Source organism: Amblyomma mixtum, chromosome 5, assembly GCF_055824585.1.
Source record: "Amblyomma mixtum isolate Tamu chromosome 5, ASM5582458v1, whole genome shotgun sequence".
Lineage (NCBI taxonomy): Eukaryota > Metazoa > Arthropoda > Arachnida > Ixodida > Ixodidae > Amblyomma > Amblyomma mixtum.
The window spans coordinates 21,203,093-21,230,869 of NC_143016.1; the positions used below are offsets into that span (position 1 = coordinate 21,203,093).

The 27,777-nt window shown below is 46.7% G+C and overlaps 1 protein-coding gene across 2 annotated transcripts; it reads right to left on the bottom strand.

The window, feature by feature from the left end:
- Positions 1-5: 5 nt before the first annotated feature.
- LOC149341474 (semaphorin-2A-like) lies at positions 6-27,749 on the bottom strand. Of its 2 annotated transcripts, XM_089543583.1 has the most exons (14): positions 24,486-27,749; positions 23,496-23,601; positions 21,233-21,284; positions 16,256-16,318; positions 15,120-15,236; positions 12,933-13,056; positions 11,744-11,902; positions 11,125-11,246; positions 10,232-10,370; positions 9,213-9,276; positions 6,951-7,300; positions 5,257-5,384; positions 4,447-4,592; positions 6-2,622 (listed from the first exon to the last, which is right to left on the bottom strand). In XM_089543583.1, exons 1-14 carry the CDS (start codon positions 24,937-24,939, stop codon positions 2,601-2,603), a joined length of 2,046 nt encoding a protein of 681 aa, XP_089399709.1. In that variant the 5' UTR covers positions 24,940-27,749; the 3' UTR covers positions 6-2,600. The 2 variants fall into 2 exon arrangements, with proteins under 2 accessions (XP_089399709.1, XP_089399708.1); XM_089543582.1 differs by lacking the exons at positions 6,951-7,300; positions 9,213-9,276.
- Positions 27,750-27,777: the final 28 nt, after the last annotated feature.

The window sequence follows — 27,777 nt, forward strand, 5'->3', positions numbered from 1 at the left end:
AGAAAATTTTGAAAGGCAGAACATAATTCCAGTTGAGTTTTCAAGCACAGGAGCGCCAACTGGAAGAACAATCTCAAAAGACAAACACTGACAGAGTTTCTGAATAGGAATTTCTAGCAGTAATAATAATAATAACAATAATAATAATAAACTTTATTCATACAATATCTACAATCCCGTACAGGCACACCAAAGCCACAAGAGGGCTTGTAGGTTGTCGCCCGGCAGCAGCGACAATCCAAGTAACTTTCTTGAAGAGGTGAAGCGGCGACAGATTACAGTGATGTATTAACGTTACTTCAGCTTCAGCAAAAGAATAGATCACAAGGCAAAGTTTGTAGAGTTAAGCATTTAGCAGCAGCAAGTGACGACGTAGTCGCATGAAACCTCAAGCTTGCAGGATTGCCAAACTTTACTACTACAAGGGAAGAAAAGATGGTGGAAATGGTATGAAGATGTAAGAGCTGCTGAGGCAGCAAATTCTCGCCTACGAAATTTAGCCTCCGTAGTGTATGCACAGGTCGAAAGCAGATCAACGGTTGGATGACTCAAAGATGTATTCACTAAAGTGTCAGCAATTTCACTTAAATCTAGACCTCTATACTTAGGTAACGAAACGAGACATACTCCTTGCACATCTGGAGGTATCAGAAACTTGAGCGTTCGTAGTGTGTGTGTTTGATAGACGGAGATTGAGAAAAGCAACAGGATAATTTAAATAGTTAGGAATTATTATTACCAAATATACAGAGTGCGCGTGGAAGTAACCTTTCATTTCGTTTTCGTTCCAGCCTAGCCCAAATGACGTAGCTGCAGATTCGGTACGTGCTGGCCATGCCATCGTGGATGATCGCCAGTCAGCTCCGATGAACACGCATATGGGTACCAGAATTATTGGCGGCAATACCGTCATTCCGGAACAAAGTTACGCAGCTGGTCACAGCCATGTACGCCATTCTTAAACAAAAAAAAAATTGAATATAGAATATTCTAAGGTGCTGCTATGCAAATATTGAAGGTAATAGGCCATTCTTCCGATGCATAGCAAAACATTATAATATTTTTGCATTGGTCGCATCGAGCAGTTAAGACTGCCGTAGAAAACCAATGAGAACATTTTTGACGACAGAAAAAAACTTCGTAGAAAAAAAACACCCTGCCAACGGGACATCTCCGGACATAATTATTGTTACAGTGTAATGTCACAATATATCAAAAAAATTGTTTTTTAAATGCTTTCCCGTTGAAAAATGTTTTCTCCTTGTTTTCGTAAGGAATGATCAGCTTCCCTGCTATCACACACCCCCTGTACAGGTGTGACAGCATACTTAAACTTTTCTGACGATGCTAGGGTGCGAGCTGCAGACAAGGAAATGCACTCTTAAGAGCCAAACTTTTCTTAGTGTAGAGAAGACGGCCAAACGATTCATTCAACATAAGGGCGCAGTTCTCGGAGTCGAACATCATGCATTTTGGAACCACAACACGCGGGGCTCTCTAAAAACCACGCGGCTGACGACATTGCTTGAGGCCAAACTTAGTGAGCGAGTGCTGAAGCGCGGCTACAAGGCCTGTACCCCAACGGATCAGGTAAGGAGCAGCAGGAGACGATACCCTCCGCCTCATCAAAGAGCAGGAGTCACGCTGGCGCCATCTTCACACAAGCAGCTTTCCGTGGCTATACATAACAAAATTCATCCCGCCGGGTGTGAGGATAGATGTCCACATTGCAGGGATAGGGCTACGCTTTACCACGCCACGTCGACCTGCGAACGTAATCCAGCAATGCCCTTCACACAGATGTCCCAGTTTGGTTCAGTGGCAGGAGGCCTTGACCAACCCAGTGCTGGAGGACCAGCTAGTCTTTAAAAGACTGGGCCTCTACGCCGAGTGTCTCTGTAGGAGTCCGGAACGACCCACACTTTCAGAGTAATTATAAGGTTTATTCTTCGTGTACAAACGCGCAATGGCCGTTCGTAACATGTACACTTTTTTCTCCCCTCTCTTGAATGCTAACGACGACACATTCTCGGTGGCTACATGTGACGACGACTGCGCCACCTGAAGCAGTAGTGATTAACGATTGGTATCCCGATGTTACTAATATCGTCACAAGGTGATTTTTTTTTTTTATCGCCGACAGCTCGCGGCTTTGCAAAGACGGTGGTGACGCTTGACATTTTTACATATCCTCATAAAACATACCCTTTCACCCCCTTATGGGAAACACGTCAATCCTTATGAGTTCTTTACGGAGATAACAGGGAATAGTTTTGGCACTATTGTACTGATTGTAAAGAGCACTTGATAGAAATAATGCTTGGTTACTTAAGGAGATCTGTGCACCATTTTCAGCGCGATTGAGAGGCGAACTCTATTCGCATAGAAAATGGATAGGCAGACACATCAATAACTACTAGCGTTTATTATTTTTGCGTAAATAAATGTCGTAAGCTTAGTATCGAGAAATGAACCAGACCAAGAAGGCCATCATGTAACGCTAGGATTTGTAATTTTTTTATGTGTGTGTGGGCAGCGGTAAAATATTTTACGCCAAGTAACAGTAAACGCATATTGAAGATTGCATTTCTTGGCTTCATTCAGCACGTCCTTCGAGTGGTTCTGCAAACGAAGAAACGAAAAGCAAGTTAATGCCACTCTGCAGCACTTACAGAGCACTGAACGCTCGCGTCGCGCAAACAAGCGAGGGTACGTTCATAGAGCCGTGCCTAGACGTGCAAAGTGCGAGCTTCGAACAGTATCTGCATCTGTCTGCCTGCGTTTAACCGCCCCGCACAACTACTTCAGAAGTACAAGCAAAGCACGTGTTCAATCACCCGCTCTTGATATAGTGAAGCCTCCATATGTCGGCGAGGAACGGATAGAGAACGGGAGGCGCACAGCAGTGTGGCGCCATCTCTTGACACACACTGTTTAACTTTGCACTTTCCTAACATGTTTTCTGCTACTACACCAGGTGCAGTCAGAGTTCCAACATGTTTCTGCCTTAATCTGAAAACTCCGGAAAGAACTTTAAAGACCTTATTCTTCTGCAACCTCAAGAATTTTTATCAAACATTAAGGGAGGGGGGGGGGGGAGTAATTAGCACCGTGCATCAAGCGGTTTTTGGTTGCAATGCGTTTAACAAAACGCACCAACTTCTATGTCAATTAGTAAGTGCAGACCATTGTTGTTGTTTTTTTTTGCACCCTCACGCCCTAGATGAAACACAGCGCAAAAAACACTTCTCTCCAGAGAACAAAAGTAATACCAGATTTCAAAAATATTCTGGCCGGAGAAGCTTCAGCAATAGGCCGCAGCGCGTTACGCTCTCCACCGTTCCTTACGTTAAATTTCTTCCTGTCTCCTAAATGCATCTATAAAGTTTCACGGAATATATGCGACTAATTCCTTTTCACACTTACAGAAATTCGCAGGGATGACTTCGCGAGAGAATGTATTGTGTGCACGGAACATCGTAGCGGGGCCATACTCGCGAAGCGCACTCCGAGTCGAGTTATAAAGGAATGGGAAGAACGGCGCAAATACGTTAGGCGCTCGGCTTGAGAGAAAAATCACATCAGGCAGAATGGGAAACCCGTCGAGGTGCCTGGCAGAGTGAAAAAAGTAAATAAAATTCTCAGTAGCCTGTTGTCTCATCGGGATCGCCTCGAAATAGTCGCATTATGTCAAAAGCGTTTAAAAAAAAGGGACTTCTAATAAGGCCAGTTGTAAAAATTTCAGGGGAAAAAGATTAAAAGCGTGCGTTTAATCACAACAAGAGTTCTTGGCGGCAGGGGACAAGGCTACAGAACAGCGATATTGGACACCTTGGTAGCGGCATGTAAAGCTGCAAGGAATATGGAACGCTTCAACGCACAAAGCCACCGACTACTCCGCAAGTACGTGAGCAGCAATGCACTTGTGTTTCCCGGTAGAGTTTTGTCTTGGACATAAGGCGTACTCAGAACATTAAATAAGTTAAATGCTACCGTTAGTAAAGCTGCTTCCTTTCACTTCGCTTGTACATGCACGCATGTCTGGCGCTATAATCTTATTAGTCACTTTAAACTGATTAAAATTCGAGTGCTGTGTACCCAAGCGGATTGTAGAGTACACGCCGCGGTGGCTCAGTGGTCATGGCGCTCGGCTGCTGACCCGAAAGACTTAACCATTAGTGTCTTTAAACTCTGTCCTTATCAAGCTAAGCAGAGCACGTCTTGCATATGATCAACTAGCCCAATCCCAAGCACTTCTTACCTTGAGTTTCGATGGAGGCGAAATTTTAGAGGCCCGTGTACTGTGCGATGTCAGTGCACATTAAGAAAGCCAGGTAGTGTAAATTATCCGGAGCCCTCCACTACGGCGCACCTCATAGCCTGGGTCGCTTTGGGACGTTAAACCCTGTGAACCCAATAAACAATTTCGCTTCCAGGAGAACGCACCCATCGACGTGCGGGAGGCAGCGTGTGCCGTCCCAGCCACAGAAAGGGTCCGTCAGACAGGAGGCACAGTCCAGGGGGCGTCCTTCGCAGTCGTCCATGCGGTACTGAAGGACATCGTCGTCCGAGAAAACGTACAGGCTCCGGTTCTGTGAGCAGCGTGATCGCCAATGGATCATATGCAGTGCCTCGCACATATCTCAACAGTTTCAGGCTCGGAATGCGATATTTGGCATCAAAAGTGAAATTTAAACGCTTGTGCGCATTATAAGACAACTAGAGTAAAAAAGCAAGGTGGTTTCGGGCGCTTGGAAACATTCCTTATTTTACAAAAGACGTCGTGATTTTGCTAGGACGATGAGCCAGCAGGATGTTGACAAAGTATCATTCCAGTAATCGCGGGCATAAAGGTCACTGTTCTGGACCCTGCCGCCTGGATCGTAACGCCGTTATATCCACAAAGTATGTATTTCTTGGTCATGATTCGACGTGGAAACTACATAAAATTTCTACCCCTTTTTCCAAGAAGACTATTTTCTAGGCCTACAAATATGCCGATCTGTCATTTCAGGTCCTGCGATCAGGAATTCAAGCTAATTGATTATAAATTCTCAAACTCAAGGTGGTAGTAATGTCAGCGCTTGATTCTATTGCGTCAGATATCATTGCGTGAATTTTGAACGGTGAGCCTCAGTTTCTCGTCATGCCAACTATTCCTGCTTTGACAATGGCTCAATGAACCCCACAAAACAGAGCTGTAAAAGCTATCGCAGAAAAAGAAACTGTGCAAGACTGTTTTACGTCCGTACATACCTCCAAGGAAACCAGCAGCTTATGAATCGCTCCCGTGGACACGTTGAACGCGTCCACCCGTTGGGCAGCGGCGGGTGTTGAGCCCCCGGAGACCATTTCTTCAGCCAATTTCACCACCAGGCCATTTGCTGCGCAACGAAGACGGCCCTCAAAAGCAGCTTCTGGGCTGGTCACATTTTAATGCGATAGTATTAAAGCTGTCGTCACAGCAGAATTCCGTCTATGTCCCGTGTCACGAAGTTCACTGATTGGTTCACAGAGGCCACGTAACCTTGCGATGTCCTCGCAACCTGCCCTGATGGGCCATCTTGATTTGTTGAGAGAGGTCACATGACCTCGTGACGCCATCACAACCTGCCCAGGTGGCAACCTGGACACCCGATTGTGGGCAACCTGCCCACCGTTGGAGACTGCAGTTAAATTAATGACTGGTCCACAAAGATCGCGTGACCTTGTGACGTCAATACAACTGGGCCACCGGACTGTGGGCAACCAAGTTTCTAGACAGCGACCTAGACAGAGAATCGGAGCCAAAAATAAGAAATATATATATATATATTTACATTTTTTATATAGATATATGCAATGTTGGCACTGTCACAGCTTATCAGATACCTGCTACTGCAGCTAAAAGTCCGAACATGGTGGTTGCTGTAACAACAGTTGCAAAGATAAATGTGTAATCTAATGCTATTCATTCCGCTCTTAACGTGACTTCAGCGTCCTCATAGTTTCTTTCTCTTTTAATCAAACGCCGTTGTGGTATTCCGCGAGTACTGACATAACACGGAATAAGTATTTAAAAAGATTAAAACAAGGAACCTTTCGATGTGAAATTTCTGAATTCGGTCACAGGAAAATTGAAGAAAGGATTTCGACATGCTGAGTTGCCAGCTTACTCAGCACACTAGCTCCACGACAAAACCAGGTGTTCATACTGTAATAAGCATGTCTTTTATACCCTTTCGAGTGCTTTTCACCGTAAATTTTTTATAAGCGAAGACGATTTCGGAAATATCAAGTTTGTATGCCTTCAAACATACTTTTGTATGCCTTGCTTCGTCCCCGTTAGCGCTGTTTTTAGCCTCAGATCATGCACCAACCAGCCCAAATTTCCACCCTTTTAAAGAAGGAAAGTTTATACATCATAATTAGAATGCACAAAATGTTGACTATCAGTAAGTAGTAGGTTAAAAATTCAGATTTTTTTTTCTCCGTGGCGGCTGTGCCACACGCACAACTCGTGGCGTACAGCACATACTGCCAAACGGTCTTTCCTTGCCCAAGCTGATAATCTACATGGAGCACTACCCGTGAAAATTTTCAATCGCCCCTCTCACTTTCGCTGGCTGCTAAAATACTGTTTACTTAGACGAGTTTTTGCAGCAGTTATGCGCGAACTAGGATTATAAATTGCTTTGCACGACTACTTCGCAAAGCGAGGCATATCAAACAGTTTGATCCGCAGGAGGATGCCGCCGTCACAAATTCCTAGTACTACCCTTACTACATTCTTTAAAGCAAGTTACGTGGAAATAGCTGCACCAGTGTTGACCTAAAACCTGAGCACGGGTTCCTGAAGAGGTCATCAATTTTCGGAAGGCGTTTCCAAGCAAAAGAGATTTCGAAGCTATTTCATCTTAATTTCGAAGGAGATTGCGTGTAACCAGAAGCAGTTCGTGTGCAACGCTGACCCGTGGCCACGTAGCAGATAACCCAGGAGCCCCAGGCCTCGCTGAGTACGAACGCGGCCACGGCACGGAAGGCGACGCCCGGAAGCGTGTAGAAGGCCCGATCGTAACGTTGCTTGGGCGACTCAGCGAGCAGTGGGTGCGAGAGCAGGAAGTTTGTCTCGGTGGGATCCAGCGTGCGGGAGTCCGGCACGCACGCAGCACCCGTTCCCGTGTAGTTGGCCTGGGTGGCGCTCACTACCTTGCTCAAGGTGTCCCTGCTCAAGGACACCTCGATGAACCTGGTGCCGTTGAATGCCCGCTCGATGTCCTCCCGTCGGAAGGCACACACGGCCGAGTCGGGGAATCCGTGGCTGCAAATGAAGTGTTTTGCAATGCTTGTGTTGGCTGAAGGAATCGAGCATTACTTTTAAAAAGCAGCTTTCATGCGCCCGTTTCTGGTTTGCGCGTCGCCGTCGGCGTCGTAAATGGCAGAGATGGTTTGCGCGTCGCCGTCGGCGGCGAAAATGGCAGAGATGGTTTGCGCGTCGCCGTCGGCGGCGAAAATGGCAGAGATATCGCAAAGCGAAGAGCACGGCGAAGGACGAAAGCAGGGTGATAGCGAATGGAAGGCGAGAATTCGTTTAATTGTTTCTTTTTTTTTTGAGGGAAGTAAAATAGCGCAGTAACTGCCTCACATCTAGTTGAGTAAACACATCAGCCATGCCGTGAAAAAAAAAAAAAACAAGAAAATTGTGTGTTTTTTTTTAAGTGGAAATAGAAGGAACTCCTCTCACGACGCAGTCGCGGTGTCCATCACGATGGTTTGGTTTGGTTTAGTTTATGAAGATTTAACGTCCCAAAGCTACTTAGGCTATGAGGGACGCCGTAGTGTAGTTCTCCGGAGAATTTCGACCACCTAGGGTTTTTTAACGTGCACTTCCATCGCACAGGACACGGGCCTCTAGCATTTCGCCCCCATCGAAATGCGACTGCCGCGGCAGGAATCGAACCCACGTCTTTCGGGCATGCAACCCAGCACCGGGCCACCGCGGCGGCTTGAGTTACTGCTACTTATTTCCTCAAAACCAATATTTTTACAGCGAAAGCTTTAATACGTAGCTGTTAAAGAGCCAAACGTAGGAGCTAGAAGGGTGGAGTCAATAGAGTTTTAGTATAACGTTAGTGTGATAGCGGATTTAAGATAAATTACGCTAGCATGCCGTAAGCAACTTATCCCCCCACAGAGTTTGTGTTTAGCGTTCCGAAAATAGTAAATGCGAATTGAATTACATGGAGACGGAAGGCGATTTTAAAATGGTCGCCAGAGACGCTATTTCGCCAAAACAATATATATATCGGAGTATTTTACAGCCTTTTGACGCAGTAGCGTTTATTTCCGCCAGCAAAATTTCTAAGGAAATGCATCGACGGTTAAAAATAGGCTAAATAAGAAACGTAATCACTGTGGCACTAGCTAGTTAGGGAAATTCAAAGTAAACACCGCTTGAGCAAGAATATTTTTCATTACAAGACATGCAATGCTCGAAATACTTGCGCAAATCTAATAATATTTGCCGTGTTAAATTACCAAGTTCATAAAACACAGTGGCAAAGCTCAAAACCTGTTTCTGTTGCTTTCCGAGCACTTGCAAACGGCTGCAGAGCAGCGGGTGGCATCATTAGGCGTGAGCGCGCCAAAATTAAGAGCGTATCTAAAAAACTGCGCTGAATCGGAATCTAAAATTTGTCGTAGAAACAAGGTCAGTCATAGCGAAAGGCAGCAACACCAGTAGTTACTGGTAACCGTGCTGACCGCGACCGCAAGGACTGCTTATTCGGCTGAAGCGGGCGACTCTCGCTTAGATGGACGCCGCCATATTTTCACGCAAAGTGCACAGAAAGCCGCTACTGCCGCAAAGCTAACTTCACAAAAATTGCGTGCGTACGATAACGCTATTTCCCACTGAGCGTTGTAGCTACGCGCACTCTGGACCCGCTATTCCGCTAAGCACGCGATCCCGCAAAGCCCGCTACACTAAAACTCCCCAACCTCATTCCCACACCATGCCAATAACCATTAACGACCTCATCGAAATTTAGTTTGCGGGAACCGTGGTTTCCCGAAGCATTATTTCCGACGTCAAAGTGAAGTTTTTATACTAGACGATAACCAACGAGCATATCAAGCTTTATGCCCTCATGAGCCAGATTGATAGCATCGAGTCGTCACTGTGTTAGCGCTGTTTGTCAGTCAGGAATTAATGTACTAGTTTAGAGGCTTACGTGACGGTGGTGAAGGCGCCAAAGAGCACGCCGTTCTCGAGGTTCGGCGCCCAAGAAGAAGCGTCTGTAATGCCCCACCCAGAACAAAAAAAAAAACTATTAAATTAAGAAGAGGATACAAACTTATGCACCGATCTGCTTGCAGGAGGAGTGCAATTCTGCGAAGAATATGGGTAATGATCCGAGCGAAATTCGCGAATCAAATGGGCAATAATCAAAGTCATGACCTAAGCTCAATTTGTAGAATACTGTTGAAATGTCGTGCAGGATCCCGTTCACAATAGACATTTCACCAACACGAAGCCCGCAGATGAGCTCGCGTTTCTCGAAAATGCTAATTTAACGAGTGGTTTGGTTGTAATTGGGCAATGGTGGGCAGACTGAAACCAGTTGGAAATGAACGGAATTACAAGAAAGAGAGTCACAATGTTTTTAGCCTGCAGTCATGCTGAGTTTGTCCTTCTCTTCAGGTTCCTTCTGCTTCCTGTTCGATTATTTGTAATAGTTGATGTGTTGAGGAAGGGAGGGTGGGGCGAGATTTGCTAGAGCAGCGAGCTTAGACGTGACAAGGATGGGGATCAGTATGAGTGCCACCAACGCCCTCAGTGGTAGCCGCACATAAAGGCTGGTGCAAAATTCGTCCTAGTTCAAACGTAAAACCACTGGCCACTGAAGCTTTACGAGATATGCACAAAGACCTGAGCTGACCTCCAGGCTTGAAAAAAGCTAAGCAAGGTTGAACCAACCGGTGAATTAAAATCGCCACGATGCCGTTTCCACGGCCCGGAGTGGCACCTGATTGCACTTAAAAGAAGCAGCGACCACATGACTGCTACTTTGAGGTGCCTAAGTTGGCCTTACGCAGGTACCTGGTAGGCTCGCAACGTAAACAGCGACTGCAGCTCGATGGGTGCCTATCGTGACTTCGACTCCTGGCATGTGTAAACATGTGCTTTTCTAGTTAAAGTTTCAATGGATTAGAAACTTAATTCTACCTATGCGTTGTGTTCTATACTCACGTATTGCATCAAAGGTGAAGTGTGCCTTCTGGGTGTCTTCGGGAAATTGCATGAAATCAGTGCAGCTCAGACGGACCTTTATGTACGAAGTCCAGAGCTGAGCCCTTCTTCCGGTCCCTGGGTTACCGCCGAGATCGTTCTGTTATCGCGGAGACAGAAAATAAATCCTAAATATTTGCATGCCAAACCTACTCCTGGCCTCTTCGGCCTCTTAGGATTGACACTGACCGCCTGGACTTTAACTTGAACCGAAACAACACGAGTGCAAAAATTTGGTCTTGCCGGTTCTGCAAACTGAACTTAAATTCTACAGGGTGACCAGACGTTCCATCGACGTTCGGATTCGTACGCAAGCGACTAACTTCCTGAAACGTTCACTAAGAGAAAGGCGCAATACTTATACACCTTGTGCTATCAGTGACACGCGACGCATCAGAAACAGATAGCGGAAACTGCCACCGAAATATCCCTGTACCTTCCATAAAAAGGGCTCTGATGAAGTTCTATTTCGCCCCACGTGTCATCCAGTCTTTACACCTTGGTCTTCGAGCAGCTGGAAGTGAATGTGAGCAGTTTTCCATACAAATTAATTGGCTGCAGATTAGTATGAGTATAGATAATTGTCACCAGCTAGAGTGCCATTTAAGCGCATTGTATCGTTATCTACAACTAGCCCTCTCCCACTGTAGCATCTGCCCCATATTCACGAATACCACCCTAACGGTATAAATGCTAAGATTTAAACTGATATGGCATTGGAGGCCTGACGTCCCCAAGCGACGCATGAGCTATTAAGGACGAAGTAGTGCAGCATTCGTTGCAAATTGTTCTCGGTGCGCCGGTGATGAAAGAGTAGCATGCAGCGCGGAACAATGGCGAATAGTTCAACTCACCTTGCACACGCGAGCCATGGCGGAAACGACACGGACACCGCACGCCCTTCGCTCCGCGGCGTTTTCGCGGAAGACGAAGTAGGCGTGCGCGCCAAGAGAAAGGGCACCCACTGAGTGAGGTTCTGCGAAGGCGAAATGCAGTATTTAAAAAAGTGAAAGCCAAATATGAAATACTCGAGCGATATGAGATTCGTTCTATTTTGCGAAATTGGTTGTCTAATGACTGACTGTCTGACTGGATTGATTGATTGATTGATTGATTGATTGATTGATTGATTGATTGATTGATTGATTGATTGATTGATTGATTGATTGATTGATTGATTGATTGATTGATTGATTGATTGATTGATTGATTGATTGATTGATTGATTGATTGATTGATTGATTGATTGATTGATTGATTGATTGATTGATTGATTGATTGATTGATACCGATCGGTCGGTAGGCCTCTCGCAGCGTTTTGCCTAAAATTAGTGCAAATGAATGACTCTACACTATTAATATTGCATTCATTCCTGGTGCCCAAAGGTGGAAAAGTGGTGGAAAATTTCTCGCGCTGCTCCGGGAAGAGGGAAAAGAGGCAGGAGAGGGGAAGCAGTGGTCTGCGTCCCTCACCGCTAAGCACGGAGGCGTCGGCATCGTCGGTCTTTAGGAAGGGGTGCCGCGGTTTGTCGGTGCCCGGTTCCGGGATGGCCGCGCGGTAGATGGCGTGCCTCCCTTGTGTCAGATGCCACAGGCTCACCACGGAGGATGTGCCCGGTTCAGGTGCGTCATCTGCGCGCGATAATGTACGTTGCGCAGGCCACCTCGCAGCGTCGCAGAGCATTGTGTCCGTCATGCTCCACTGTGGTGCCGCCGTTTACATTGTCGCTTGTTCAATAAAATAGCGCATTGCGCAGCTTTCTCTACTGGGTAATTTCGCCCCGTAACGTTTTCAGTTGTGGCTCATTTGCTTTCAGCGTTGGTTCTATTGTTTCACCGCAGAGCGCTTCCAATCTGTAGAATCGACATCTAACAGCCAAAACAGGCGTTTCTGAGCCGACATTAGGTGTTCCTTAGTCGAGAAGTAACTAAATTTTCAAATTTGGATTAAAGGTTTACTTTCTTTGCATGAACGTTTAGTCTCGATACAACAGTGGTGCTCGCGGACGCGTATCGCTCTAGGATACATTTGACTGCTTGCCTGTCTGCCCGACCGCCCGCCCACCCGTTTGCCCATTTGCCCGTCTGCCCGCCCGCCCGTCTGTCTGTCTCTTTGTCTGTCTCCCTGTCCTTCCGTCTGTGCGTGTCTGTCTGTCGGTCGGTCGGTCGGTCGGTCCGTCCGTCCGTCCGTCCGTCCGTCCGTCCGTCTGTCTGTCTGTCCGTCTGTCCGTCTGTCCATCTGTCTGTCTGTCTGTCTGTCTGTCTGTCTGTCTGTCTGTCTGTCTGTCTGTCTGTCTGTCTGTCTGTCTGTCTGTCTGTCTGTCTGTCTGTCTGTCCGTCCATCCGTCCGTCCGTCCGTCCGTCCGTCCGTCCGTCCGTCTGACCAACTCATCACTCGTCCGGACAGACGTTTGTTTACATTTTGTATAAACGGGTGCGAAGGGGAGAATAATGTTTAGATATTTAGATTTTGAGAAGAACCAGGGAGCAGACAAAGAGCAAAACTGGCCAGGCTTCGGTTTTCCTTTCAGACTCTCCTTCTCGGCTTTCCTTGTAATAACGTCCAACGCAATCGCCTCCCCTCCAGGACTATGCCTAAAGCGATCTTCATAAGCGCCGGAAAATACGCCGCAATTTGAGGATGCCGAGATATGACACCCACCGAGCCACAGGGAGGAGGTGTTCCGAGAAATGAAATCGGAGCAGCGGCCCGCCGCCTTGCCGGTCTGGTTGGTTTCCATGACGGGCACCCGTTCCGCCTCGGGCACCATCGACAGGTCCGCGGCCTGCGTATGATGCACGACGTCGCTTCAGCTGCGCGGTGACTCTTCACAATCGCCTAATCTTCTGCCGTGCTGACAGCAAGCCCTTCTTGAGAAAGACACTCGCTCATACCACGCGTTGTTTCAGTTGGCGAAGAAGCAGGAGCCATTTGGGAAGGAAGGGCTGGAGCGCAATCAGCAGAAGTAAACGCGCGGGGCACGAGGGAGGAATTTTTCTGAGCACGCAAGATTACGCGTCATTAACGTGGGGTCTGGGTGGGCGTAGCTGAGTCATGTCATTTCGGAGCTGTGTCTATTATCAGAGAATGTACGTTAACAGAGCCGCGCCTCAACGCTTCTGTTTGGGCTGACCTTGCGTGCGAGCTTCGAAACATTGTCTCTATCTGTGCCCCGTCAAACTCGCATCCCACCCATCTCCCCAATCGTTCTCCTCCGTCCTCAAAGACCTGACTCGCGTCGACCCTTTGGGACGACCAGCTAACTTTGGTATGCATTGCGTTGTGTTGGGTTTATTGGCGCATAAGCAGCTAAGGCTATCATGCGCCAAGAACAAGGCATGATATAAAGTTGATTCTTTCTCTCTTCTAATAGTCTGCAAAGCCTGCGCGCTGAGGGCGACGCACACCTAAAGTGACATGTAGAGCCCGACTCGGGAATACTTTGCTTCAGCGAAACTAAATGACTACATATCCTTACGAACGGCAGAGAAGAATGCGGAATATAGCGTGACCCTGCTTTTGCATATTAACATATGACACATCCCAAACTAGCTTCCGCGAAATGGAAGTTGATGTACTGGGTTCTCCACTAGCAGGTTCTGCTTCAAAGGATTGTAAAAGACGACACTAAATCTTGCTAAATTACGGCATATCGATACCGAGACTGCAAACATGCCATTTATGCCAAGAAAACCGCTTAAGTAAGGTAGAATATTACGAAAGGACCAAAACCCTGCAGTGATGGCCATCGCAGAATCAAGTAAATACGCACTGTGAAATCTTCGCCAGCCACGATTAGTTCACAGTTTTCACGTGCCACACCTATCGTCGGAAGGTTTGGTTTGGTTTATTGGGGTTAACGTCCCAAAGCGACTCAGGCTATGAGGGACGCCGTAGTGAGGGGCTCCGGAAATTTTGACTACCTGGGGTTCTTTACGTGCACTGACATCGCACAGTACACATGCCTCTAGAATTTCGCCTACATCGAAATTCAGCCGCCGCGGCCGGGATCGAACCCGCGTCGGAAGGAAAACAGTACGGCTAGTGCTACGTGCATATGAGAATAAAATGCGTGGCTTTCTTCATTTGGCTAGCCGCCGGGCGTAACTACATGTTCAATTCAAGCGCATGTTCATTTGCCCACTCTTGGTATGGCGAGGCCTTCGTAATCAAGGAAGGGGTAACGAACGGGACGTGCACAGCATGGTGGCGCCACCTCTTGACGTATACCGTAATAAAGGGGTCGCCTGGTGATAGGGTCAAGCGATTCTGTCTTGGTTCGTACAAGAGCTCGGAATAATGCTCGTTATCAAAAATGGAGTTAACCGACCAGTGTTGTGCGCTGTAAATGCGGGAAGAAACCCGGCAATCAGTTTGCTATTTCCTCGGAAACACAGACTGCTGTTTCCGGAGAAAACTTCTGGTGGAGTTTTCGAAGTATAATCCAAGCCAGTCAACTCGCTCACAGTAGTTTCCATTAACAATTAACATTAATGTCTCCAAAACAACTAAGTCGCTTCGTTTTCTACGCGTTGCAGCAAACTATTCTTTCGCGGCATGGAAACGCAAACTTTCGGGATGCGAAACGCGACAAGCGAAGCGAAAGAGATTAGAATGTTGCTTTATTTTGTTCGTTCCCAGCTTTTTCACGGCCAGCGCTTTTCGTCAAGCTTTTTTAAAGGGCACTCATTCGACATATATGAGAGTCAAGGACAAACAAGGATAGGGACCCAGAGACATCTGCCCGGTCTAAGTCCTCTCCTCAGTATTAATATCGCGCACAGAGTACGGAGAGGAACAAACACTAAATATTCCATCACCAAGGAAACTCTCTTCAGGGATACGCACTCGCACTTGCCAGTCGGTCGGATTCCTGGAGTTTGTGCCGCAGACGTAGAGTGTGCTGCCGTTCCCGATCGGCTGGACCTCGCGGATGTGGTTGCGACAGTCCACGTCCGGGCCCAGCTGCGTACAGCATATTCGTGCAGAGAATGGTGAGCATACAACTGCCATTACTACTTCTATTGACTGAAACGCTGAGCTTCACTTGGCTTGTTCAGAGGTTCCGTCAGATTTGAGCAGCCCTTTACACATTGGGCGCTATCTGGAATTCTCCTGCGTGACTAACAGCGGCTACTCGTAAGCGCCACAACAAGATGTTCTCCCGCCGACTTGATAGGCCCTTTTTTTTTCGCCTAAATGTACTGGATGAAACAGCGCAAATAATACAAAGGCACTGGAAACAAGCAGAGGCGTACAATATAATCTAATAATAGCTTATAAGCACCTTATACAGGCGAAAAAGGGATTGTTTCAGTTCTATTCTAGGTTTCTTGGTGCGATTCAGCGCTAGTCCGGTTTGCTTATTTCCTGTTGTCTGGTCTCCTTTGCGCTGCTATATCCAGTAAGAATGTGTGCAAGGCACGTAGCCAGGAATTTTTTTTTTTTCGGGAGGATCCCGAGATACTTCGAGCAAGGGGAGGGGAGAGGGGATGCGCACATGCTTCCTCGTTCCCTCCCCCTCCCCCTTGGATAAGTACCTGATTAGTTCAGTGCTCCCACATGAGCGAAGATGAGATTAGTGAGCACCTGCGCGCATCACTCTCAAAAACACTACTGCACTCGGTCCAGGGAGCACAGCATCCCGAAGGCTGCTCCTCAGGTAGTGCGGAGCGAGCAATTAAATGACGGCAACAATAAGAACCTTAGATGAAGAGAGGCGTTCTGGATAGTTTAGGCTTCAATGACGCCAAGCTTTAAACGGAATGTAATCGCTGCATGCTCCCTCTATGCAAATACCTGCTCGCATGCTCGCTTCTTCGGACAGAATTCTAAGGCAGAAAAGCGGTAGGGAACTAGGGAGCTGCTGGCAAGAGTGTGAGGCCAACAGACCGACGCAACGGCTTCTCGGTTCTGTAGCCGAGACAAGAAGAAAGTCAGCGCCGTCAAGCTCCCGTAGGATTTCAGTGCGTTTCGATGATTACCTGATCTCCTCCCCGTACTACGCAGCCGGACACACTTTGCTCCGGTGCCGGTAGGTGCAGCTCCTGAAATGTTGAATTTCCAGGAAAAGACGAAACAGTTATCGACAGATCTTCGTACAAGTTAGCATAGCCACAGCCGTGGGTCGAGCGTACACAGAAAGGTAGAAAATCGATCATGAGAGATGAGATACCAAGCAGAGGCCGCGCTGTGGTGTAAACTCATTCCTTTGCAATAAATATTGACTGATGCTGACAATTGGAATTTTTATTTGTTTGTTAAGCTTGCAAAAAAAGATAGTTTTTTATTGTATCTATCGTGCGCGGTTATTCCAGGAATATAACGCAGTACTGATGGGCAGAGCTTACACAATAGAATCTTATTATTTCGAACTTGCTTAATTCGAATTTTCGGTCCAGTGAAACTGGCGCTTTGTTCCTGTCAACATTTCGTGTTTCAAAAAGGCGCCACTTAGTTTTAACCCTGCAGTCTTCTAAGATAATTTCGGTCACCTACGAGTTTCAACTATTTATAGTCGACTTATCTGCGATCTCTTGCTACAAGCAGCGCGGCGCCTCCTGAACCCAGGCATTTATTTATTTATATATCAAAGAACCCAAAGCGCCAGAGCATTAAAGTGTGTCCTCAAGGAGAGGGCTGAGTCGGGCTGGTTGGTTCATGTTGAATGGTACGGCAAAACAGCGCTGACGGACGGGACGGAAGAAGATGAGACAAACACATGCGCTGAACTAACAACCAAATGGTTTATTGCGAAAGAAGGGTGCAATATAAAGCATAGAAGGGAAAACTGCGGTGTAAACATGACAAGGCATACATTCGGGATATCATCAATGATTAAGAAAAGCGATCTCCTGTGGGAATAGAGCCACCGATGGTTGGCTTACACATGAGTTGCCTAATGTGTGAATGTGAAAGGCCTCCGATATCAGGCGTGAGGTGTGGTCTCTATACTTGGCGATGATAGTGGTTTGGTGTCCTGCCCACGTTAGCGCGTTTTCGGTGGATGTCAAGGACTTGTACTACTCCCTGCCGCAAAGCGCGGTGATCGCAGAAATCAGCAGGTGCATCGACCATCACGGAGTTACAAAGTTCCAGAACTCTAGTGGTATGAACGTTAGCATGTTTCTAGAAATGCTCCACTTTTATTTACAGTCCAAGTTTGCTAGAATTGACGATAGTTTTTTCATCCAAAAACAAGGTGTTTGTATTGGATCCAGCCTCGCTCCCGTTCTCAGCGATCTGTTCTTAGCTTCGTGCGATAGACAACTTCAAACCAAGCTTGACGGCACCGTTGTTAAGGTTATGCGTTATGTAGATGACTTTTTAGTATTTTATCTCAAAGGTGACGCCCAACAAACTGTTTCGCAGATTTTTGACGTGTTCAGTACTGAACTTAACAACCTACAATTAACCACAGAGCTACCTACTAACAACAAACTAAGGTTTTTAGATCTGGAACTTTAGCTATCGTGTGACCATGTCTGTTGGATGTACTCCCCGCGGTCCCAGAAGAGCCTGCTCCCCTTCCGGTCGGCCCACTCTAAGATAGTTAAGCGCGGGATAGGGAAAACATGCATGAAAGCCGCTCTGTTTAGATCATGTGCGCATAAAACCCAAGCCAGCTTTGACGCGCAGGTTACTAGGCTTACCGCTGCAGGCTACCCGACGAAGGTCTTATCTAGCATAGCAGAGTCAATATTAAAAGAATGCAGAATTCAGAAGGAGACGCGCAAACTGGACAATAAGAACATAACATGTATTCCGTATGTTCATCAAGTATCGCACAACCTGAAAAAGATTGTGAACAAAGCCGGCGTGAAGCTCCTTTTCTCTGCCAGGAACAAGTTGGGAGGCCTGTGCAAGAGAGTGAATCAGGAAAGTGGAAAGAAGGCTTACCAGAAGAAACACAGAAACAAATTTGTCAGCTGTTGCTGTGGTGTGATTTACAAGGTCCCACTGTCATGCGGCCGATTTTACATCGGGGAGACCGGACGGTGCGTCAATGATCGGCTACGCGAACACGCGAAAGACATAGAAAACAAGTCACGCCGAAATAACATGGTCATTCATTTCGCAGATTGCGACAAATGTGAGGCGTTTTTAGACCAAACCACTATCATCGCCAAGTATAGAGACCACACCTCACGCCTGATATCGGAGGCCTTTCACATTCACACATTAGGCAACTCATGTGTAAGCCAACCATCGGTGGCTCTATTCCCACAGGAGATCGCTTTTCTTAATCATTGATGATATCCCGAATGTATGCCTTGTCATGTTTACACCGCAGTTTTCCCTTCTATGCTTTATATTGCACCCTTCTTTCGCAATAAACCATTTGGTTGTTAGTTCAGCGCATGTGTTTGTCTCATCTTCTTCCGTCCCGTCCGTCAGCGCTGTTTTGCCGTACCATTCAACAGTGTGTCTGTGTGTGTCTGGAGAGGGGGGTAGAATACGAAAGGCATAAAGTATTACACCTCTGCTGCTAGGCAGACCAGAAAGTATAACGGCCAAAAAAGACAAATAAAAGATAAGGCACCCTGACATGCATATTTACAACATCGAAAAGAAAGCATCATTTCATGCAACACTCATGACATCACTCAGCAGCCTATTCGATACCCGCATGGTTCTAGGAAAGAACGACATTCTAAACAATTCATTTTACATCGCTATTTCACGGACCTTAAAATCATGGTCAACACGGCTGGATTTATAACAAGATAAAAAGGCTGTTGCAAATACTTTTCGCGCTCAACACGAAAAGCTGAATAATAAATTGCATGAAAAACGTTCAAACCCAGTTTTATTCGGGCGCGTGTCGAGCAATTCCCAGTTGAGTGCTTCTTTCGTACACGCATGCCGAAATAAACTGAGGGGGTCAAAATGGACTCCTCAAAGTTTTACGGTCGGTGCAGTGAGCGTGTTTTCGTTACCTTGTTTTTGCAGTACGAGAGCTTTATAAGGCTTAAAATCTATTTATCTGTTTACATATCGACTTCTTATCGCATAAACCGCTGATAAAGGTACAGTAGAGACCATGAAAGCGCATGTCGAGTCACGATGTCTACACATGAGGACATGAAGCAGAAATTGTATATTTAATCATCTGGAAGAGCGAGAATTTTTTTCTGTGCAGTCTTGGCATGTTCAAAAATATTCCTCCAAGCGGATAATCATCCGTGGCTGAGAGTCATCCGAGCTCTCAGACGAAAGTATCATGCACCGATCATTACGGTGGCTGGTAGCAGACTACCAACTGTGCTTCGAGGGAACGGAGGTGGGTATGACTGAGCTGTCCCCCCTTGCCCGCACGAAGGGCAATAAACTTGTGGGATTTTACGTGCGTGCGTGCATGCGTATGCCTGCCCTCTATCTGGACAAGATAAGTGTGAGTAGATATTGCCACGTATCATTTTAGTGTCCGTTCGTTCGCGCTCAAGGCCGCAGGAAAGGGGTGTTATCATTTTTGTTTGTGACGCGAGAAGCGATCGGACTAATCTCGATTGATCACAGCCATGAAGAGCTGCATCTACGTTTTTCTAGATTACTGTAGATGATCTTGACCTGTAATCTCGAAGTTTCCTTGGTGGCTTTAAATTGAGCGATGCCGTGAGCGGCGGGCATTCGTTGTTCGACGACTGACGAGCACGTTTGTTGCTTACGCCGCCGTCGAGTTCCCCATGTTCCCCATGTTGCAGCGCCTCCGCACGCGCCTCTTTGAACAAGCATGCGTGGACGCTCTGTCAATGAGCGAGGCTGAGTTCTTGCGCAAATGGTCGACATACTTTATCGTCCTGCGCGGCGGTCGAGTATAGGCTTTCTTACTGCATTACTGACGTGCTCAGTGCTGCGGCACTGCGCATATGCTTGATTGATCAGAGCATTAAGTTCATCTGTTTTATTTTGTATTTTCTATGTTAACACAGAAAAAAATAAACTTCTCTTTCTACGCCGCCGTCGAGCGATTCAGTTCTTTTGCGGGCGCAAGTCAGCCCAAATAAAGAGCTTCGTTTCCAACCCTTGTTGGTGTCCTACTGACCGCTGAACTGCCGTCACTACAACGTGACAATATTTTAGTCGGATACAACTCAAGAACAAAGCCCCAAACACCCCTACTAGGAAGCCTTCAAGCCAGTGGCATCAGTGGTTTATCCTAACGTTGCGGTTAATCCCCGAGTGTGACATCGCAGGTGGCTGTTAGGGGCATCCGTGAAATGGAATTAACCGCGACTTCATGACAATAGGTGGACGCAGTTGGCTGGAGGGTCTCCTTTGAGGAGTGTTTGCCGCATTGTTATTGACCTGTAGCCGACTGTAAGAACGGTGCAGAAGGTAGAACGCGATGTCTTGAAAAGCTTACAGGCGTCCGGTATGCAACTACTACCTTAAACGCACCAGTTATCTTAAAAGTACGCCTAACTTAAGGTGAAGAATCACGGCATAAACTGAATTCTTGAATTCAGCTACAGACATGGTAGATTTTACCCCAGTCGCAAGCACGTTCCAGATTTAAAAACTCAAACTCAAGGGGACCGCGTGGTCGCGAATGATACAATGCTAAGTCATCGCAGGCTTCTGGAATAGAACTGTCTTCCAATGGGTTCTACTTGGCTAGATAAATACGACACTCAAGAAAATAGAATCGCCAACCAGAGTATTCTAATTTTCTCTTGCCAAGTATAACGTTTTCATTGATGCAAAGCGTACTGAACTGTCCTTAGGTGGTCTAACCAGCACTTCATGCCGAAATAGTTGAACGTCTCGCAGCAACTGCTATTATCGCGTGCGGCAAAAAAATTGAAAAACTAGTCAGTGCAGCCACACTAAGAAGCAAATTGTGACGGTTTCTGGGTCGTTAGCCTGCAGTCAGACTGGTAATGGCAACTGTGAGAGGTGTCTACGCAGGTGCTTAGCCGCAACGAAATCGGCACGATGTTAAAATTAAGTACACCTACCGCAACAGGATCCTGGCTTATGTCGTCAAGCCGGAGCTTGAACAACTGGTCCCTGCGAGAGAAATTCACCTTTGTTTGGGTACTTCTCAGAGCACGGCTGATGAGCATCGCAGAACCTTAGTTAGGGCGGCAGCGTTCTCACAGAAAAACGCTAAAAGAGGTGTTGCGCTGGATAAATTTAAACGTGAGCAAGAATCCCGGAAACGAAAGAAATTCACAAGTTTCTCCTGGGCTTCATTCGTGAAAAACTGGTTCTTGCGTAACAGCAAATCCGAAGGGGACTGAAGTTTTGGACATCAATTTCGTAGGTAAATTTAAAAAATGGGTTGAGTCTAAAAGTTGCTAATTGAGGCGGGGTTCTCAGATTCACTTCCGCGTGTTTTAATGTATATTGCCTACAATCAGAGGATCTTTTAGTAAAAAGTGACCAATGATGAGAGTAGGCATCAAGGGAGCGAAATAGGGTTGTATGGTCACATGCCATTGGGCTCATAAGGCGGGCATAAAATATCCGCCATATCTATTTGTCACACTACCTTGTAGCAACACACTACCTCAGTGCCACACCCCTGGCTCCTTTTATTATGATTGGTAAAAACGAGAACCTCTGTTCTCGTTTTCATGAATCATTACCTCTTTATTTTGTCATCATTATGGTACATCTATTTTGTTTTTGCCTCTTATTGTTGCTCCTCCAGATTGTTGTTATAGGAAATATTTTCATTATTTATACCCACACTTCCTTACGTCCCTCGCACGGGGCTTTCAAACTATTCAAAACAAATTAATGTTGCGTCAACACGTTTTGGCGGGCTAGTTGGTTAAGCATCTTGAATAAACAGCGCGAACGAAGACGAGCACAAAAGACAAGAAAACGGACGACACAGCGCTGACTAACAACTGAGGGTTTATTGCTGATCATACAAGTATAAATACATAGATGTCGGCGGAGAGGGAAAGGTATGCAAAGTGCAAAAAAAAAACAAAAAACAAAACACAAATGTGACAACAGCAACAGAGGCGTGCTAGAAATCAGCGGAGATTATCAGCCCCCAGGAGTGACAGCTCTTTTTGCAGTAGCGTTAGCGAAGGAGTGCTTATACATGCATTTCCCTGCTTCAATATGTTGTAGGCCTCGATAATTTCCCTTGCAGTTTTTTCCCTATTTTTGGCGATGACCTAAGTTTCATGATATTTCATGATTGGGCAAAGACAGAGAAAAAAACAGTGCGTACCGCTATATCGTGAAACTAAGGTCATTGCCAAAAATAGGGAAAAAAACTGCAAGGGAAATTATCGAGGCCTACAACATATTGAAGCAGGGAAATGCATGTATAAGCACTCCTTAGCTAATGCTACTGCAAAAAGAGCTGTCACTCCTGGGGGCTGATAATCTCCGCTGATTTCTAGCACGCCTCTGTTGCTGTTGTCACATTTATGTTTTGTTTTTTTTTTTGTTTTTTTTTTGCACTTTGTATACCTTTCCCTCTCCGCCGACATCTATGTATTTATACTTGTATGATCAGCAATAAACCTTCAGTTGTTAGTCAGCGCTGTGTCGTCCGTTTTCTTGTCTTTTGTGCTCGTCTTCGTTCGCGCTGTTTATTCAAGACAAATTAATGGTAAACTGAGAACAACTCCATCCAATAATTTTTTATGTAAAAATTGATTTTCTGGCTCTCTATTCCTACGTTAACGTATGTTCAGCAGCAAAAGGTGCATTTATCGGCGAGAAAATTGGATTCAAGTCGATTCAAATTCTTGGTGCCCTCACCAAAGAGGACGGGTTGTCAATGTTTTGAAGAGAATGGCTGTTCAGTATAGCCTCCGGGATCCGTGATTTGCACGATGCGTAGCAAAACCTTCAGACTGAAATAAAAAATCAATGGGGTCTTTTGGACAATAAATAGCAGAAAAACAAGCGTCCCGAAAACGCATGTACCAATATCATTATTGCTGTGATACAATCTTACTATATAAGAAAATAAACAACTTCCTGTTAAAAAAATACACTTTTTCAGAATTTCTGGGCACGAGAGCGCTTTGAGATTACAATGCGGTTCCCTGTCGATTTATATTTAGTTATCCTCAGTGTTCCTTTGATATTATACATACGACTCGAAAAGAGCTCTAAGAAAAAAAGGAGCTTGGCCACTGGACATATGTCGAGCTACTGAGCCTAATTACGTACAGTCCAGGATTGCTTGCCGCAGCATCTAGCCATCAGAAATCAAGCATGATGCACAAAGCGATTGTCACGTACATGGCTCCGACGTACAGGTACCCTCCAGCCTCGTCCAGGTAAGCCGAGCGGTAGTAGAGCTTCCCGCGGGTGAACACCTTGACCTGACGCTCCACTATGCCAGATGCTGTAGACATTGCCCCAACGCAAGCGAATGAGATGCGTTGTGCATGTGCAGACATAGAATCACCAGCCAATGGGTTATCAATGCTTCTCGTATGATTTAGCTCAGTTTATGATTGGCCGACATCCATACGCCCGCCAATCAAGATGGCCAAAGAGATAACCAAGAACACTACCCACCAGGTCGAAACCTTGCACATGAATACATACAAGTGGCATGCGAAGTAAACAGTAGAAGCTAGGGTACAAGAAAAATCTTACCTCTCTGCAGTCCTAGTGGTTACTAGCAGGCATACTATGAGTTTGTGTGTTTCAATACCGCAGGTGTACACTACCGGGTTCGCATTATGCTGCGCGTGTATACGTTTCGTTACGAAGCTAGGGTACAAGAAAAATCTTACCTCTCTGCAGTCCTAGTGGTTATTAGCAGGCATACTATGAGTTTGTGTGTTTCAATACCGCAGGTGTACACTACCGGGTTCGCATTATGCTGCGCGTGTATACGTTTCGACCGCGGCTTCCGGTAATCGAACCAGGAACCACCGCCGGCCCGTGGCAGTCGCTCGGCCTGCCGAGCTAACAAGGGCCACTAGCAGACAGTAGGATGAGGGCGAATGGATCAACTCGAAGCGGAGGAGTAAATTTATCAACTTCGAATTGCTGATCAAAACGGCTTCGCCCTACGATCCGTTACCATCCCTGGTTGCCTCATTTGAAAGAGCGACTGCCCCGGACAGGCGGTGGCCCCGGGTTTCATTTCCGGATACGTACAAGACCTTTTTTCAAATGCGACGTTTTGGGAAAGTTGTACAGCTTTTCTTTATAGCCATACGGTAGCCCATGCTGGATGTTAACGAGTAATTACTCGCTTGTTAGACTTTACCATACCAGTGGTGGCAGTGGTAGCGGTGATGGTGGCGGTGGCGGTGGGGGCTCTGGTGGCCTTGGTGGCGCCGGTAGTACTGGTGGTGTGAGAGGCGCCAGCTCCTCCATTCGGAACTTTGATGCCGGGTGACTGCCCGGGCGGATAAGTGGTCCCCGTGACCTCGGCCGGGTCCCTGGCCATCGACAAGGCTAGCAGAGTGAGAACAGAGCCCAGAACGGCGGCCACAACTATGGCGAGTCCCAGGCACACCACCTGATGGGTGAGGTTCTCCTTGAGTCGTTGGCTCAGCGTGGACTCCGGCGAAGTCAGCGAGCCCTCCGATCCCAGCACGAGGAGTCGTTCTGTACTCGTGGTGACTGTTGGAGAGACTGTCTGCGTGGGCGGCGCCATGGGCGTCAGTGGGGCACCCGCGGGCGCTACCTGTCCCCACGCCATCACAAAGGTCCACAAGGGCATAAATGCTTGTCAATGCAAACCGGGTCGCAGGCAGTAGCCGTCTGGACGCTGTTGTTGTTGTTGCCTCAAAAAGGATGGCACATACCCACGGTGGGGGATTGGCCAGGGTTTGTTGTTGTTGTTGTTGTAGCCTTTGACAGAATGGCACATACCCACACTGGGGTATCGGCGAAGAATGGCCAGGGTTTGGTGCAAGGTGCGTGCCCTCGCGCTTTTTTCTTCTTTGTCTCTTTCGAGTCACGTGTCATGGTGTCTGGGTTCATCCTTCCTATCGTCCTCTGACCAGTGGACGCGGGGTCCCAAGTATTGCATAACAAGCCTGCCTAACGCAACGCCTGCGAGCGACCAGAGAACTGGCCTCAAGCTGAATTGCACAAGGAAGTGATTGCACAAGTTAACCTTAGTATTACTACAGCGGCAGCCGTGAAGTGCTCATGCTGAGAAATCACCTCAGATATGTGAAAAAAAAACTCATATGATCTCTGATTTTTTATTTTCATAAAAAGATGAAGCGCGAAAAAAAAACAGCTGACAAGCAAGAGAGAAGAGACATGAGCTGTTCTTGTGTGCTATTTTTTTTTTCTTTTAGTCTTTTCATAAAACCATGCGCCATCTCACTCCCAGGGTGTATTGCAAGGCTGCCTGATGTTTTAAGTTTGTTCCCCCACTCAATACATGACAAAATATAACCAGAGCAAGACATAAATGCGTTGTTTAAGATGGTCCACGCGTAAACCCCCAAAACCAAATTAGTGGAGTTCCAGACTTCCGTGTTCTCGCGCTGCTGAATGATATCCATTGTCTCCCAGAAGAGCTCGCCAGTATACCGCCTACCTTTCCTACCACCCACTTCAAATTCGCAGTACCCGATTATAATGGCAGGATTGTCTGTGACTGCATAGGCTAAAGTCGTCTTCTTCGATGATGCGGATCAAAGATTCGTATATGCATATATGCTCCGGACCCACAATAGAAGCATAGCTGAAAGTTAGAACTTGTCCGCCTGTCGCTTGTATCGTCCTCGTCCTCTCGTGTTTCTGCGCTGTGTTTAATTCCGCGCAACCAAGTAAGAACTGGCGACTGCATGGCTGGAAGAGCCTTTTATTTCCTCATGCTACCGCTGATTCTAGGACTGCTAAGTTGCAGGCGTTTGCTGCGCAGTGAGAGGAAAAATTATGGATAACTAAAAATCCAACCACAGATTTCAGCTTTCGCTGATTTCCCTGACCACTGGCTTCTTACGTGTAGAGCATGCGGCCTTATCTTGTAAGCGTTGACAATTTTATTTCCCACTTGCATCTATGGGAAGAGGTATTTGATAGGCCAGATGTCCCGTACTACTCATGCCTTATCTTGAATCAGCGAAACAGAAAGCCGGAATAGGAAAGTCATTGTGATACACTAAAGATGCTTCGTAGGTAGCCCCTGTGTCCACGAAATTATGCCGGATACAAAGGATGCAAGTCTCCAGGTTACTCGGATTGAATGCTGCATAACTGGTCTTCAACATGTTCGCTTAGCAGTGGTACTCACTCGGCATAAAGAGGAAGAACTACACAAAGGTAATGCATAATGCTGCTCGCATGAAACAAAGAATAAGGGTAAAAGCAAAGCAGCGCATTGAACTAGGACGTCGGAAGGAAAGAAAGCATAAGCTGAGATTTCTTCTGCCTTCTTGAACCTGTCTTCATGGGCAAGTTTACTTGTCGCCGCGACATGCGACGCAACGCTACTGTCGCTGTTGTGGCCCACTGTGGCCCATTCTCAAAACAGTGTCAGCGATGCGTGTAACGTCCAGATGCGGAGAGCAGACAAAATTTTTTGTAATCAGTGCAATTTGTACCAGTTACTACGCATTGTTTTCCTGCCAAAACTGCCCCTTTCGTCACTCTGCGACATTGCCTGAATCCTGTGGCCGCCCACTTCTTCTGTTTCCTGGACGGCCTGGCCCAGGACTGACTGCAAACGCACACATATTATACACCTGGTGCTGGGAGTGCTGTTACGTCCGTCAGTACGTCTACATGCAAAGGAAATATATAGCCGCCATGGAAATAAAAAGTTATGAAAAGAGAAAATCCCTTATCACTCACCAGAAGTTCGGAGTATATTACCCGAGGCCAGAGGAAAACCTGCACTCTAAACAGAAGTAAAAAGAGAGTACGCTGTCCTCCAGTGCACACTCCCTTTTATAAAGCGGACAGATTCTTTTTTACTCCCATATGGGCGTACCCATGTTGAGTGTGGTGACATTTGGCCAGTAATGCACGTGCGAGCTTGTGTACTTGCTAGCCAAAATGTACTAGGCACCACGAAATAATGAAAACCACCTGCGTCAGAGAGCTTCCCTGTCGGCTGTACGCGTTTTTCTGCTGTAAGCGCTCGTCGTACGTCCGTTGTTTATTTCCTTAATCCGCTTCCGTGACCAGTCATACCGCTTTCAACGTGGCGGCTGTCGTCAGCTGTTGAGAACCGACCATTTCCGATTAAAGTAGTGCATCCCTGTCTTGCCGCGCTGTCATCGACGAAGTGGGGAACTTGAGGAGCGCTTCGCAGTGCATCAACCTCCTTCGGGTTCAGGTGTGTCCCAAAGCGCGGGGAAGAAACCTTATTTCGGGAAAACCATGGCGATCGGCTGACCTGACAGTACAGAATACAATCCGTGGCGAGTCTTCGATGTAAACAATGTACGCAGAGTCCACGGTGGTTTGTTATCGAAATACAGGGTTCGGCGGGGAAGCAGCTTTATTCGTCCTTTATCGCAAGAGCGGGAGGAGGCGACAGTTTATACGGATTTCGTTTTGGCTAAATTCTTGTTTGGAAGCAGAAGTTATCAAG